General features: G+C 55.8%; 1 protein-coding gene across 6 annotated transcripts in view; it reads right to left on the bottom strand.

The window, feature by feature from the left end:
- Positions 1 to 5733: 5733 nt before the first annotated feature.
- Positions 5734 to 14974, bottom strand: part of LINGO1 (leucine rich repeat and Ig domain containing 1) — a 184548-nt gene continuing 175307 nt past the window's right edge. For 5 of the 6 annotated variants that reach the window (XM_074353962.1, XM_074353963.1, XM_074353964.1 and 2 more), the window contains one exon: positions 5734 to 8613. In XM_074353962.1, the coding sequence (XP_074210063.1) occupies positions 6751 to 8595 (1845 nt within the window). In that variant the 5' untranslated portion in view covers positions 8596 to 8613 and the 3' untranslated portion in view covers positions 5734 to 6750. Of the gene's footprint in view, positions 8614 to 10683; positions 10750 to 14974 lie in introns of those variants that run through there. The other variant, XM_045516829.2, reaches the window with a different exon arrangement.

Consider the following 14974-nt stretch of genomic DNA (forward strand, 5'->3'; position numbering starts at 1 on the left):
CTTTCTGAGGTGCCATGCCTCACCTGTGCAGTTTTGCACAATGGCTCAGCCTCTCTGTTTCTCATCACCAAAACAGGAAGACAGTTATGCTAATCACTGCTTTGGAGCTCAGCTCTGGATACTGGCAACTGGGAGGGGTGGATCATGGGGAGAGCCCATATAGTCCTCTTGCCTGCCAGGCTTTCCTGTTCCTTCGCCTCCAGCTTCCCCCTCAGCTTCCTCCTCCTCTGTTCCTCTAGAACATCCTGCTGCTCTGTCCCCAGGATTGGCTGTCTCCATGGTAGTGTGTCTCAGCCCAGACCAGGAGTGAGGGGGTGCGGGACAGGGTAGAGCTGGTGGGGAGTACAGGAGGAGCCAGGCCCTGTTCCCTGCTGAGGTCACATCCAGGGCATGGGTTGGCATGGCAGCTGGGCTATGAAGGAACTGAGAGAGGAGGGGAGCTGGGGCTGAGACAGTGGGGCCTCCCTCAGTCGCCATGGCCCCCAAAGTCCCCCGCCTAGCCTTCCCAGATACCAGAAAACGCCTGGCATGATGACAGTGCCTGGGCTGGGGGTGCAGGATGAGCTATCATAGGTTTACGGGGAGGCTGTAAATCCCTTTACAGGCTAAGCAATCAGCTCCCGCAGGCAATTAGGACCAGGGTTGCACTGCATGGCCACTGTTCTCAGAGCCCTGATCGGTAGGCCCCAGGACCAGATTGCCAGGTCCTCAGAACAGGCTGCTGGGCCTTGTGTATCATGCTCTGATCTCAAGGCCCCACAGAGATGCCGGGTGGACTGGGAGCCAAGAGGGGAGAATTGACTAGTAGAAGCTTTGATTGTGACCCCGACCTGTGCACTCTCACATCTATGCCAACTCTACCACCAGCTCATCCCATCCCACAAAGGAAGAAGGCCACGGGAGGTGATGGGACTGTGCCTACTTCACAGATGAGAAGGCTGTGGTGGTTCAGTGTAGAGACCAGTCTGGTGCTTCTTCTGCTGTGAAGCGCTGGTGCCTTGAATATGAATCCTGGCCATGCAGTGGTAAGCCCTAGGCAGCCAGTTCTCCCTGAGCCTCAGTGTTCTCATCCAAAAGGAAGCACATTAGAACATCCTTGCGACAGGGTTAAATAAGAGAACAAGGGTAGAGTGTCTGGCCTGGTGCTTGGCACAGCCCTTGATAAACAATAGCTATTATTATTATTGATATATTATCCCTGGCGTCCCCAGCCTCCTGCCTCTGCTTTAAATGTCACTGCACCAGGGGCAGAAAACTTGGGCTCAAGTCCTGGCTCTTTACCAGCTGTGGATCCATCTGTAGGCCTGTCACCATCACTCTCTCAGCTCCCTACTCCTGGGTAAACTGTAGAGGCATATGCACCAGTGAGTGGTTCCTAAAAGTAAAAAGGCACTGTGGAGGTACCTGTGGAGGGTGACTTCCAACAGTGGCTGCATTGACCCTTGCATCCTGCCTGCCCTTTCACCACGTGACTTTGTACTCCTCCCACCCAGAGCTGGGCCTGTCCTCCCTCCCCTGAATCCAGATGGGCCTGTGACTTGCCTTGACCAATAGAATGCAGAGAATATGAAGCCGTGGGACTTCCTGGCCTCAGCCTCAAGAGACCTGGAAGCCCCTGCCTCACCCTCTTGGAGCACCGAGCCGCTATAAAGGAGTCCAGCTAGCCTGCTGGAGAGACCGTATGGAAAGAGAGAAACCAGCTGGCCTCCAGCCCTTCCAGCCTCCCCAGTTGAAGCGACAGACATGGCCAGAAGCCACCCTGGATTTTTCAGCCCCAGTCAGGCCTCCTAGCTTATAGCAGGCAGAACTTTACCAAGCCGGCCCAGGTTGCAAAACTGAGAACAAATAAATGCTTGCTGTTTTTCTACACCACTAAGTTTTGGGATGACTGTCCTGCAGTGGTAGAGAACTGATGCTGCCCTTGAGCCCCTTCTGTATCATCTTCACCCAGAGTTGGCCTGGATAATGTGGTGCTCCTTGGCCTCAGCTGATTGGACAGGGGATGAGCACCTGACTTAGATGCAGCCAATCCATTGGCTGGAAGGTGTCCAATCAGATTTTTCTCTCTGAAGAATACGAATGAAAAGATCAGAGATCCTAGCAAGCCAAATTGTGCAGGAGGCTGAAGCTGGGGTTGCAGATTGGGAGCTGAGAATGACTCTCAGCCCTGTGCAGGCTGTCATGTCATCAGCGGACACCAAACTGGGGAGGAAAGCAGGAAAGCTGATAGACCATAGAACCAGGTTCTGTGAGGACCCCAGTAAACCACTCAACTCCAGCTGGTCCACACTGACCTTGCTCCTTGTACCTCATGAACCCTGACTTCAGACCCTGAAAGGCTTGAGGTCCTTCAGGGACTCCTAATACCAGCCAGGGGTCTACACTGCTCCCCTGACTCCTTCTCCCTTGTTCCCTTTGACCTCCATCCCCACAAACATCCACAGGTTGTGGTCTTGTCCTCCAGGGCTCCAGGCATGGCCACTCTCTCCATCCTGGGCAGACATGCGTGAAGACCCGGAATCTGCTCCCATCCTCCTCACACAGCCCCAAGCTCTTCAGTGGCAAATCAGAGGGTATGACTGGGTTTGGTTTCTACCCCCAACCCTATTGGAGTTCCAGCTCTTTGGGAGCCCCATTGTGTTCCCCACACAGTTCCTGAGTTCAACCACCACTTCTCTGCCTGTCCATGATGATAACATGCTAATAACAATAGTCACTGTTGTACACCAAACAGGTGCCACACCTGAGATGGTGTTTGAATCAAAGTCTGCCTGACTCCAAAGTCCATGCCCCATCTACCACTCTGTACTCTTCTATGTGACTCTAGGCAGGTTACTTCCCCTCTCTGAGCCTCAGAGTCACACTTGTGAGGGATAAACCTGGGGGGGTGGGGGGTCATGTTGCTTGCTGCTCCCTCTAATACTCACCCTGCTGGATGCTATCTTTGGCCAAGTCCACTTGCTTGCCCAGGGTAGGCTCCCAGTCTTGTCACCCTTTCTATTTAAGGTATGCTGACCTCTGGAGGAACAGGCCTGGAGGCTGCCGCTGATCTTGGTCTCCTGGAAAGCAGGCTAAACTCTCAGAATTCAGAATCTTACTTTTCCCCGGTAGCTTGGGTCCCCAGGACCCAGGCAGAAAGGGGACCAGAGCAGCCAGCTCCCTATAGGGCTTGACATGGCAGGACATCTTGACTCCACAACCCCACTGGGTGTGAGGCCGACTGGGCTATGTGGAATGTGGGCAGACCAGGAAGGAAAGAAGGCTTTGGCCTTCAGACCACCTCTGAGTTCAGGTTCCTGGCTGGTATGTGCCAGGGAGAGTGCTGCGGTTGGGGGAGTGGTATCTGTTCCTTCTCTTTCTCTGTCAGAGACTGTCAGACCTTGGAGAAAGTAACCTCTCCAGCCTGCCTTTTCAGGCTCTTCCCCCTTAAATCGGCCAGGATTCTTAGCAGGTGAGTTCATTACTCTCCTACACATGAAGGTCCCACAGTTAGGAAGGGGCAGCATTAAAACCTCGGCTACTTAGCTCACAGCCTGAGTTCTTCCCAGTGCCCAGGCTCCTTTCCTTGGGCAACCCAGCCCCCTGACCCGGGGTACTCACACCCATGTGAACTGACTTTCTCCCCCATTTGAACACAACTTCACAATTTTCTTGTGTCCTGAGTTTCCCAGGGGTCCAGTTCCCTCCCAGTAGCCAGGAAGATATTGGCCCTCTGAGCCCCCTGCTCTTACCAGAACTTCATTAAGCCCCAGGGACCCTAGCATCCCGGAGGAGTTAAGTAACAATCCCATGGGCTGCCTTCTGCATGAGGACAGTACCCATCAAAGCATCCAGGAGATGAACAGGCTAATTGGGTTCTTAAAGCCTCAAGTGATACCACTGGCCTCTTGTTGCATACAGGCTGCCCCCATGTCCAAGGATTCCTCTTCCTGCCCCTGAGCTCCCCAAAGCTGTCTCCTGCCAGATGCAGGGGGTGGGTCCCCAGGCCTGGCCCTGAGAAACCCTGAGCAAGGCTTAGAAGTCTGTGGCTCTAGGAGTCTGGAAACTCCAGGCCCTGGTCCTATCACTTAGAAACTACGTGACTTTGGCTAAGCTACAACCCTCTCTGGTCCTGGCTCTGCACCAGAGTTGGACCTGACAGTAATTATCACCACCACTGGTAGAGGATTTACAGAGTGCCAGGCACTACACCAGCACTACTACTCTCCCTCATTTAACCTCCTAACGACCAAATGTCATAAGATTATCATGTTACAGATGAGAAGACCACGGTTCAGCGGGCTTAACAACCCCAAACAGCTAGTAAGTGCTAGAACAGGACCTCACACTCAGACCCCACCTCCAACGTCAGCTCCTTATCATCACCATTCTAGGCTGTCCCCCAGGTACTGACAACTGTTTCCATGCCAATATTCTAGGATCCTACAGGGAAAGGATCCTGTTTCTTCCCAGCGATAAAATCACAGTCCAGAGGGCTTGAGGCTTCCCCAGAACCAGGTACAGTCTGGGCTGGTGGTTGGAAGATGTGGGCAAGTGTACACAGACTGCATCAGCCGGGAGCCGGGGGCAGAGTAGGCTCTCGGGTACATCTGTAAATTGAATGAATGAATGAATGAGTGAGTGAGTGAGTGCCAACTCCATGTCAGGTTATGCTCACTCTGCTGTCCCACCAGAGGCTTGGTTTAGAAGGTGCAGCTACCTAGTTCATGCCAGTTTGGGTGGGAGGTGTGAGCCCCAGGAGGAGCCCTGGCTGGAGGAGCTGCGTTCTGGAAGTTTTTGTTGCTGAGGGATACTGCTCCCGGCTCTCCAAGTTCAACTAAGCCTGTGCCCTTGGGCTCCCGCATTGCTGGGTTCTCCCCTGGCCTGAGGGTTAATGGGCAGCAGGCTTGCCCTGGGCCCACCGTGGGGCTGAATCTAAGTAGTCCTTGAGGAGAAAGAGGACGCTTGGAAGGATGAAGCTGGGTGCCCTGCCCCATCCGACAGAGGTGGGGCTATGAGCTCATGGTCTGCTGGCCGAGCTACTGCCCAGCTTCTTGAGTCTAAGGATTCAGGAAAGTTACAAGGTGACCTGTCTGGCTCTTTAAACTTCTGTCACTCAGAGCATCTCTTTTCAGGGTTGAGTTTGGAGCGTCTAGGTTTGATATGAATGAGCAGGGCCACTTCTGAATCTCCTGATCAGTTCATACGCAGGTGGATCCCAGTCCCAAACCCAGAACCCTTCAGAGCCCAGGGTAGGCTCAGAGGAAGGCGTGGTGGGAGATGGGGCAAGGCTGGGGTCGGTGACCTGGGGCTAGGCAGTCTTAAGAGCAGCCCCAGAACTGCCTCCCCCAGCCTCAGAGACTGCAAAGACTGGGGGACTCTACATGGGAAGTGGTATACAGTAGGCACTTGATAAGTACTTGTGGAGAGAAGGCTTGGAGAGAGCTGGTGTTCTCAATCCCTACATAGGTCCAGGTCAAAGCTGCAAGGGGCTTCTGCCTGGGGGGACCCCACACCAGAGGCAGTAGAAGTGATGCTGTCATGGGACTCAGGATTCCCCTGTGGGTCAAGAGCCCTGTCCATTCAGTCAACGCCTGTGGTCACCATTGGGCAGCTGTCCTGGGGGAAGCCTCTGGAAGGCTCTGGAGGCAGCCCTCCCCTGGCATGCCCCCAAACCTGACCCCATGGAAATCCTTTCAGAAGCCCTGCCCCACACAGTGAGATAATAATGACCATAATGAGAACAGTCACCCACACGTGTGCACAGCGCTTTACAGGTTACAAAGTGTTTCACATACATCATCTCATCAATTCCTCACAACAGCCCTGTGAGGTAGGCAGGGCGGGGAGTAACGTTTCCACTTATACAGATACAGAGACTGAGGCCCAGAGAGGGCCAATGACCTATTCGAGGCCACATAGCAAGTCAGCAGCAGAGCTGGATCTGGAGTTAGGCCTCGGTCCCTGGCTCTCTCCACTGACTGTGCTGTCCTCCAGGAGGACCCCAGCCTCTGTCCAGAGTCTCAGCCACACTCGAGCCAGGCCCCACCCCCGGGCAGTAGTGCTGCCTGGCAGCTCGGCAGAGAGGCCCTCACCCACACTGGGCAGCCCAGTCCCCTCCACCCGCTCCCTGCAAACAGCCAGCCCAGAGCTGGGCCTAGACCCACCACCCAGCCTGCTCTGGCGCCTGCCCTGGCTGGGTGGGCAGGCGAGTGGGGCTGGAACCTCCTTCCCTGATTTCCTGAGTGATCCCTCCCCACAGGGGAAGAGAAGAGAAAGGAGGAAGAGGAAGAGGAGGAGGAGGAAGAGAAAAACAAGAAATTGAGTTGGAAGAGGGCCCTGGAGCAATCAGGACGTCAAAAGTTTGCATTCCAACTAGCTATAGGAAATAGTTTTTTTTCTCTTTTTATTATTTCAAGTTTTCATAAAAATCCATAATTATTGAAACCCAAGTTACAGAGGAAGTTTGTAACTTTTTTTTAAATTGAATTATTGACTGTGCTGCATGTTGGTTCATCAGCTTCCAACTCCAGTCTGTCAGTGTGTGCCCCTGTGCAGGTGGGGTCCCCAAGCCTGGACTTCTGAGGTCCTGGTAGAAAGAGGGCAGGCGGTGAGGGCTGGCGCGGGCAGCAGGAGACAGGGTACGAGGGAGAAAAAGAGTGTGTGTAGAGGGGCAGAGAGGAGGTGGGAAGGACTGGGGAGCCAGTGGACGGTGGCCAGACCCCTTCCCCTGCCTGGCACGCCCGGGGGTCCCTGCCCCCCGCCCCGGCCTCATATCATCTTCATGTTGAACTTGCGGGGTGCGTCCGCAGAGCTGATGCCTGCGTCCGACTTGCGGGGCACATACTCAATCTCAATGTTGTGCTTCGTGTTGCCCTTGCCCCGGCTCCAGAGAAACAGCAGCACCAGACAGAAGAGGACGACGCCCAGGAAGGAGATGAAGCCCATGGTGGTGGCAATGATGAGGGTCTTGATGTCAAAGGGGAAAGGCACGGTGGCGCGAGTGCTGTTGGCCTCTCCCTCGCCCGGCTGGTTGGAGATGAAGGCGAAGGTCTTGTTGGGTTGATGGGGCCAGTCGGGCGAGTAGCTGCGCACATGCAGGTGGGCGGGCATGGAGTCGTTGCCGCCCGCATTGGCCGCAATGCACAGGTACGTGCCGTTGTCCTGTACCTGGGCGTAGCGCACCTCCAGCGTGCCATCGGGGAAGACCGTGAGCCGCCCATTGCTCTTGGCTGAGACCAGGTGCTTGCGTGGCGAGAGCCAGAGGATGGCTGGCGGCGGGTCGCCATCCGCGCGGCACACGAACTGCACCGTGTGGCCCTCGTCCACAAACACCTGTTGGGCCTTGCGGTCCCGGATGCGAGCGCGGCGGCAGGTGAAGTAGTTGGGCAGGAGCACGTCGGGGAAGTCCTTGAACTCCTTGCCCTGGACGAACTCGGGCGTGGCGCACGTGGGCTGCTGCCGGTTGAAGTTGAGCCGCCAGCGGCGCCGGAACACCCACAGGAGCCGGCAGTCGCAGGCCAGCGGGTTGGAGTCCAGGATGAGTGTCTCCAGGTTGCCCACCGAGTGGAAGGCAGACTCCTCCAGTGTGGTCAGCTGGTTGCCAGAGACATTGAGCACGCGCAGGTAGTTGAGGCCGCGGAAGGCATAGGGCTCCACCACGGCCAGCTGCCCACCCACCAGCTGGATCTCCTGCAGCCTTAGCAGCTCATGCAACATGGAGCCCTCAATGGTGCTGATGGGGTTGTAGGAGAGGTTGAGGAAGCGGAGATAGACCAGGTGGCGCACGGCCAGGTAGGGCACGGCGGTCAGGTTGCAGTGCGTGATGGACAGGGACGTCAGGTTGAGTCCGTAGAGACAGTTGGGAGTCATGGTGTCCAAGTAGGGCCAGTGGGAGATCTCCAAGACCTTGAGCCGGTACAGCCTCTTGAAGGAATAGTCCCGGATGGCGTTGATGTTGAGGTGCCGGAGCCGCAGGACAATGAGGCCGTGCAGGTGGGACAGCGCCTCGGTGGGGATGGAGGTCAAGTTGCATTTCTCCAGCGTCAGCTGCTCCAGGCTGTTGAGGCCGCTGAAGGCTCGGTGGGAGATGTAGACGAGGTCGTTGTCGCCGACCTCCAGCGACTTGAGGTTGTACAGGTCCTGGAACATGTAGTCCAGCAGGATGACGATCTTGTTCTCGCTGATGTCCAGCTTGGTCAGGTTACTGAGGCCAGTGAAGACGCCCAGGGGGATGAGCTTCAGGCGGTTGCTGCGGAGCCCCAGCGTCCGGAGGTTGAAGAGGTTGTTGAAGGCGCCGGGCTCCACGGCGCTCACGATGTTCTCGTTGAGCTCCAGCTCCTCCAGGTGTGGGAAGCTGGCAAACTCGTCCTGGTTGAGCGTCTTGATGCGGTTCTTGCCCAGGTCCAGCAGGCGGGTCTCGGTGGGGATGCCCTCCGGCACCGCCACGAAGCGCTTGCGGTGGCAGAGGACGGCGCGGTCCTGGGCGGAGCACTCGCAGCGGGGCGGGCAGCCCGTGGCCGAGCCTGACAGCACCGAGCCCAGCACCAGCAGGAGGATGGGCTGCCAGCAGGCCAGGAGGGGGCTGGGCATGCTCCTCGCGCCCCCCGCCAGCATCCTCTCGCTCACCTGCAGCTGGGTCAAGCACAGGACAGAGGGGGCCATTAGAGGATATGTTTGCTGGACCCCACCCGAGCCCTCTGTGCCCTTGTGTCCTCCTGCCCCGTCAGGATGTCCCTGACAGAGAGAGGGAGGCAGGGGCCCAGAGTGTCACAGAGCACCTGCCTGGGACCCCACAGTAAGATCCAGATGCCCAAGCCAGAGAGCCTCCTGCTACCCTATGCTGCCTCATCCTTGCCCCAGCGCTGCCCAGAGTCCTCAGCAATCCATGGGATTCAGGGGGCTCCTGGAAGGGGTGGGATCACTTCAGATGAGCCTGGTACTGACACCCCAGGCTGCATCCATCTCCTCTCTATTTCATATTTTACAGTGTGACTCCAGGCATGCACCCCGCACCCCACCTGGCACCCTGAACCTCAGCTTCCCCTGGTGCTCATCAGAGATAAAGCCAGACCTGCTGAGCTGCCCTCAGGGCTCACAGAGGGGATCAAAGGGGCTCAAAGCCTGAGGCTTCTAGGAACAGCCAGCAGACGAGCACATCTGGGACCCAGCTTGCCAGGCAAGGGCTTTTGAGGCTGCTGGGGCCCACCTTCTCAGCCTTCAGCCTGAGCATCCCCTGGCGCAGACACAGTGGCCCCCTCCCTATCAACACTGCACTGTACTCTAAGGCCAAGAATCCTGGGCAATCAGCACACCCAGTGGTTCCTGCAGTGTCCACAAATCTGCTCCCCAGTGGGGTTTCTGGATCAGTAGGGGTTACCCCCCACCCAGAAAGCCAGTACCCAGCCCTGATGCCTCCCTGTGGAATCTCTCCAACTCTGCCCTTCCTCTGGGTCCCCACGGTGACCCACCCAGGCTCCTGAGCTCAGGGTCCTGCTGTTTTTCCTCCTAGAATGTCCCTGTCCCTGCCTTTGAAACCCCATCTTCAAGGCCTAATTTAGTATGCCCTGCTTTGAGAAGTTTTTCTCGTCCCCAGTAGGAATTGTGCTCCGCTCCAAAGACCCTGCAGGCTTCATCCATCTGTCTCTCTGGATTCCAATCACCCTCCTCCTGGCTGCTGATCTGATGGGAGCAGTCAGACTCCCACAGCCCAGGGAGGCACAGGCAGCCCTGGACGTGCCAGTCCACGTCGTGGCACGCAGGAAATGAGGCTTGGTGCAGCTGGGCCCTGAGGAACATGCAGGCCTCGGGTGGCGATGACTAGGGAGATGGTGACCGGAGAGGGGCCCAGCTTGGTTACAGGCTGCAGGTGGTGTGACCAAGGGGTGTGCAGGAGCTAGCCCTGCCATTACCCTCTACTACCTGCTCCCACTTGTGCCCAGACTGCCCTTCTCTTCCCTAGCACTGTTCTGCCCCATGGGAAACTAGCCCAGCAGGGTTGGTGGGGGCTGGGAGGACTAGTCTGGACTCCTCCAAACTCCAGAGCCTGGATCAGATGGTCTCTGGGGGCCAAGATGCAGCCTTTCTACTGCCGGTTGGGTGAAGATGCATCCCACACAGCATGGCACCCTTGGGACTCTGCTGCTGTCCACATACCCCACACTCATGGCCCCAACGGGAGGCTCACTGCAGAAAAGGGATGCCCAGGCTGGGAGGGTCCCACCTCTCTGCTCCAGCTCAGGCCCTTCTCCCACTCCTCCCAGCTCCTCCCCACAGCTGCACATAGCCTCCACTTTCAAGGCTACAGACCTTGTCATCCACACTTCAATCCTTAAGGCAACTGGGGCTTGGAGAGCTTGTGGCTGCCAAAGGACACCCAGCCAGTAGAGAGGGTGGATTTGAGACCAGGGCTCTGGGCTGTCAGACTTCAATGACACCACATAATTTCCAATGCTCCAGCGGTCTCCCAGGACTTACAGGTGCTCGCAGGTTGTTGATTGACTAAGTGACTGATTAACCAGAGAGGGCTTCTGGTGTCACTGACATGTTATGGAATCTGCAAGGCTTTGTTATTCCCAATGGCTTTATCCACCCCCCTCCCCTCAGGCCCTCTCATCCTCTCTCCAGACTATTCTGTGGTGTGGCTTCCCCCACCCCACCCCTAACAGGCCATTTTCTACAGTTGCACACGCTCCAGTGACCCACCAGAAAAGCAAACATCCTGACAGGAGATCAATAAGTAATTGGGCCGGCAGCTGGGGCTGGTGTGGGTGTGAGCCTGGGGACCTGAAAGGTAAATAGGACTTTTAGCACCCAGCTCAAGGCTGGGCTGGCAGGTGGGGTGGGGGCTGCTGAGAGGGTGCTAAGGAATGAGAAAGGGGATAGCGAGGGCACAGGCTACCTTGAGATGTTGGTAAGCCCCACATACAGACAAGAATCTGGCATTCAAAGACTCCACCTTCTTGTCTCAACCTACTCGTCTCCCTCCTCCCCCCCAACTCCCCACAGTGAAGCCACCCAGGGATTCCCACCTCATTCCTGCCTCTAAGCCATCTCCTTTTGGAGATCTCTCATAGCTTTACTGCTCCAGCAGCCTTTGTGGATATCTACCCCCAAAGGCCACCTCCTCCATGAAGCCATCCTTGATCTACTCAGTCAGAAATAATCTCTTGACAACTCTGAATTACCTTGCATTTATTAGTAGTGACATTATGTACCTGATGTATAGCACCTCATTCTAAAAGTGATTTGAGCCAATGGACAGAAAAATTCTGTTCCAAGATGATAAGAAGATAAAGCTAAAGAAGGCAAGCCAGTCAAGAAAGAATGCCACAGAACCCTGTATAATGATTAAAGGTGTGAGCTTCCTAGTGACCTGAGCAAAGAGGGAAATATACTCCAAAGCCTCAGCACTTGGCTCCTCTCCTGTGTCGTATGTTTAATCTTGGGTCAAACCCTCATGGGTGCATTTGTCTCACCTGCTGGAGAGTGAGGTGCCTGAGGGCAAATGGTGTGTCTGCAGCCTCAGATCAAGAAAAGACTCCATTGGGTGTTCTTTGAAAGGAAGTGTATGTGCATGAGAGTTTTTGCAGGAATTAAAGCCACTCTGATGGAGCAGGCCCACTGAGCAAAGAGAGACCTGGAAAATTCAAATACATTGATGGAAAAGCTGGTCGGCATTGCCCTATGTGGCAGGCCTAGCAGTTAGACCCGCAGAGCAATGGGCCATATTACATGGGACCAGGAAAGCTCCAGAAGGGCACATCCTCCAAACTGCCTCATCCTTCACCTTTTACATGTGACTGTCCTGAAAGGTGAGGAAATTGAGACCTAGAGGGGCTAAGATGACTCCCCAAGCTGGCACAGCATGCTGGGCCTAGTCTCCTGGTCTAACACCCCTGTGGGGTCCCTGTGATCTAGGGATGCTGGCAGGGCCATGTCATGAGGTGTGGTCACCAAAACTGCTGACTGAGCAACGTGTTACTCTCACCATCCTGGCATTGTTATTCCTGCTGGTTACTCCGCAATGGCTAAGAAGTGTTTTATGCATTTTAATCAGTGTTTTTATTTTGGATCCTTGCCCCCTGAAGGGCTTCCCACAAGGGCAAGAGTTTAAAAATTGGACCAATAAATACAAAGGAAATAAACATTGAAGGCCAGCAGGTGGGCAGGCAGAGGAGAGCTGTGCCCGGGCCACAAGGCACGGAGCCAACAGTAGCCTGAGTCTTCCCAACCCAGAGCAGTAGGGGCAGCCAAGTCATCAGACTTGCACTGCAGAGAGCTATCTACCACCATCACACCCTCACTCGCAGCCGGGGACAGATATGGCCTGGCTCACTCGATCCCCACACCAGCCACTCCACTGTGTGACCCCGAGGATGCCTGCCCTCTCTGCCCTTCCTCCCACTGTGCAGTGCAGGGCTGGTTCTAGGAGAAACTGGATTCTCTCCAGCTGGAATGTCAACATGCTCAAACTGGCTTAGAGGATGAAGAGGAGTAGGGGCTCAGACACCAAATTGCAATTTTACAGGGACTAGAAGGATCTTTTTGAGGTTGATAACTGCAGTTGGGGGCCTCACATTAGGGCTGTTTCCCCTGAGGTTCAGGGTTGGAGAGGGCAACTGGTGGAGACAGAAGAGGCATGGATCACCCATGGGTGGATTTGGAGAACCCCCGAGGGAAGTCAGGAGTCCATCTATCTCCTAAGGCAGCATCTGGAGGTCCCTGAGAGCAGGAGAGTGCCTCTCCCATGCACCCAGCCTGGCCCCTACAAGCTGGTCAGACACCTGCACCTAGAGAAGGGGTGGGACCAGCATCCACAGACCACCTGGTACAGGCCAGGCTCTAGGCTTTATTCACTGTCTTAGAAACTCTCATCCAGCATTCAAAAAGATGTATTTCTTACCCATTTTACAGATGAGAAAAATGAAGGCCTCCAAAAGGGAATTTATTTGCCTTTAGGACTGGGCTACAAAGCTAGGAGGCAGCAGAGCTCTGTTCCTCCTGGTCAGGCTGCCTGCCCCAAGAGCCACCCGGGTGAAGCAGGACTTCTTTCAGACACACAGGCCAGTTCAGAGCCAGAGGAGGGGTGGGTGTGTCAGGGCATTGCTAGGGTAAGGCCCCCAGGGCTGAGGGAAGGCACCAGTCCTTAGGTAGCTAAATGTAGTTACCCTTCCCCTCCAAATCTGACAAATTGTCAGAAAACAGTATGTTGAACACACTGAATTTTTTCAGTGTTTTTCCACCATACCATTCTCTTGTGCCTGCTGCCACTGTCTATGCTAAAATCTTTCCTAATTTGGGGTCAGCTGCAATGCAGGATGGAAGTTTTAGTTATTTTAGGTTTACAGTATCAATATTTCATGGTGTTCCCACTCAGTGTTCCTCAGGGACTGCAGGGATCCCCAGCACACACAGGCATGAGATCCCTGGCACAGAGGAGCCCGCTGCCATCGCCGGGGCCCAGGGCCCTCTGGGTTAACAGCCTGGCTGTGTGACTGGGGCAACGGTGCCGGTGCCGTGCCGGGCTGCTTCCTCACTGAGAAATGAGGCAGGTATGCACGGTCTCCTCTTGTCCTGACACCCTACATTCCTAAGGCTGGGTCTGCAGCAGGAGGGAGGGAGGAGGGATGGCAGAGCTGGGAAGGGGGCCGAGAGCTTCAGAGAGTCTGCCTCGGGCCCTGCTCAGCTCCATGGCCCTGTCCTACTGCTTGTCTGGAGTCCTGGGCCTGTTAGCGCATCCTCTCCCCACCACCACACCTTCAGGTGGACTGATTACTCAGAAAGGTGAAGGGACTTGTGCTGGGTCATTAAAGATTGGAGGCAAGGGAAGGTCTAGATTCCTTGTGACTTGCCCTGTCCCCAGGTCCCTGCCTGTCTGAAGTCTCTTCTTTGCCTTCAGCTCCAGGGCACAGAGCAAATGGATCTATTTCATGAATGATAAAGTGCATTTGTGGTAAGTGCACCTGGCCACGTGGCTGGAAGAAGGGGGAAGTAGGGGGGAAGTGAGGCCTGTCTAGAAAGCCCCCCATGGTCACTCCAGCCCAGGCCCTTTCTCCCACAGTGAGAGTCAACCATCTGTCATGCCTGGAGATCTCCCACCCTGCCTGAAGAATCTAGCTCAAGGGTCTCTTATCCCAAGCAGCTCTTTGTAAGCTCCCAGGAAGAAGGGCCCACCTCCTGTCGATCCCCCTGGATCTCTGGCAGCCCGCTGCCAAGCACTGCTGCTGTGTTGACCTCTCTCCCTACGTCCCTCTGTTGGAGCTTCTCCTGCCTCGCCGTCTGTGTCCCCCATATCAAGAGCCCCCAGTGCAGGGCTGGGGCTGACATAGCTCAGCACCGCCAGGCCCAGCTTCAAAGAGCAGAATCCCTACAAACAGCTGCTGGGACAGCTCCCAAGAACAGCCCTTGAAGCCTAGTCTAGGCTCTTTATAGAGGCTTCAGGAAGGAGGAGGAGGAGGCGTCATGTGGGCTCAGGCTGAGCTGCAGATACATTTCCACTGGCCAAGTCAGGGGAGGGAGGGGCAGCACTTTCAGCCAAGAGAATGGTGCCGGCAGAGGTGTGCAGGGTGGAGCTGACTGGTGGCCTGGAACATTTGAGAGCATCCAGGGGCTCCTAATTGCTTCTCTCCTACCCCAAATCCCGACCCGGGTCCCTGGACTCCTTTTAAAGACACACCATTCTGGCTTTCCAGGCTAATCCCTGCTGAGGTGTGAATGGCTGATAATGGCTTAAGGTGTGAGCTGCTAATGGGGGAAACTTGGTCTTCCCTGGCCAGGCTAATCCGGCAGGGCTGTGCTGAGAGCCCAGGGGGAGGGCAGGGGCTGCCTCCTGGCACACGGGGAGGGGGTGTGGGGGCACAGGGAACCCTGAGAGGAGGGGTTAGCATCCAGGCTGAGCTCTGGCAGGAGAAATCCAGACTGACAGTGTGGCCCGTGGGCAGGCAGCCAGGCAGTGTCCGTCTGTCTCCTGGGCTGGGCTGCCTGCCCTCTCCCC

The sequence above is a fragment of the Camelus bactrianus genome, chromosome 27 (genome assembly GCF_048773025.1).
Source record: "Camelus bactrianus isolate YW-2024 breed Bactrian camel chromosome 27, ASM4877302v1, whole genome shotgun sequence".
Taxonomy (NCBI): domain Eukaryota; kingdom Metazoa; phylum Chordata; class Mammalia; order Artiodactyla; family Camelidae; genus Camelus; species Camelus bactrianus.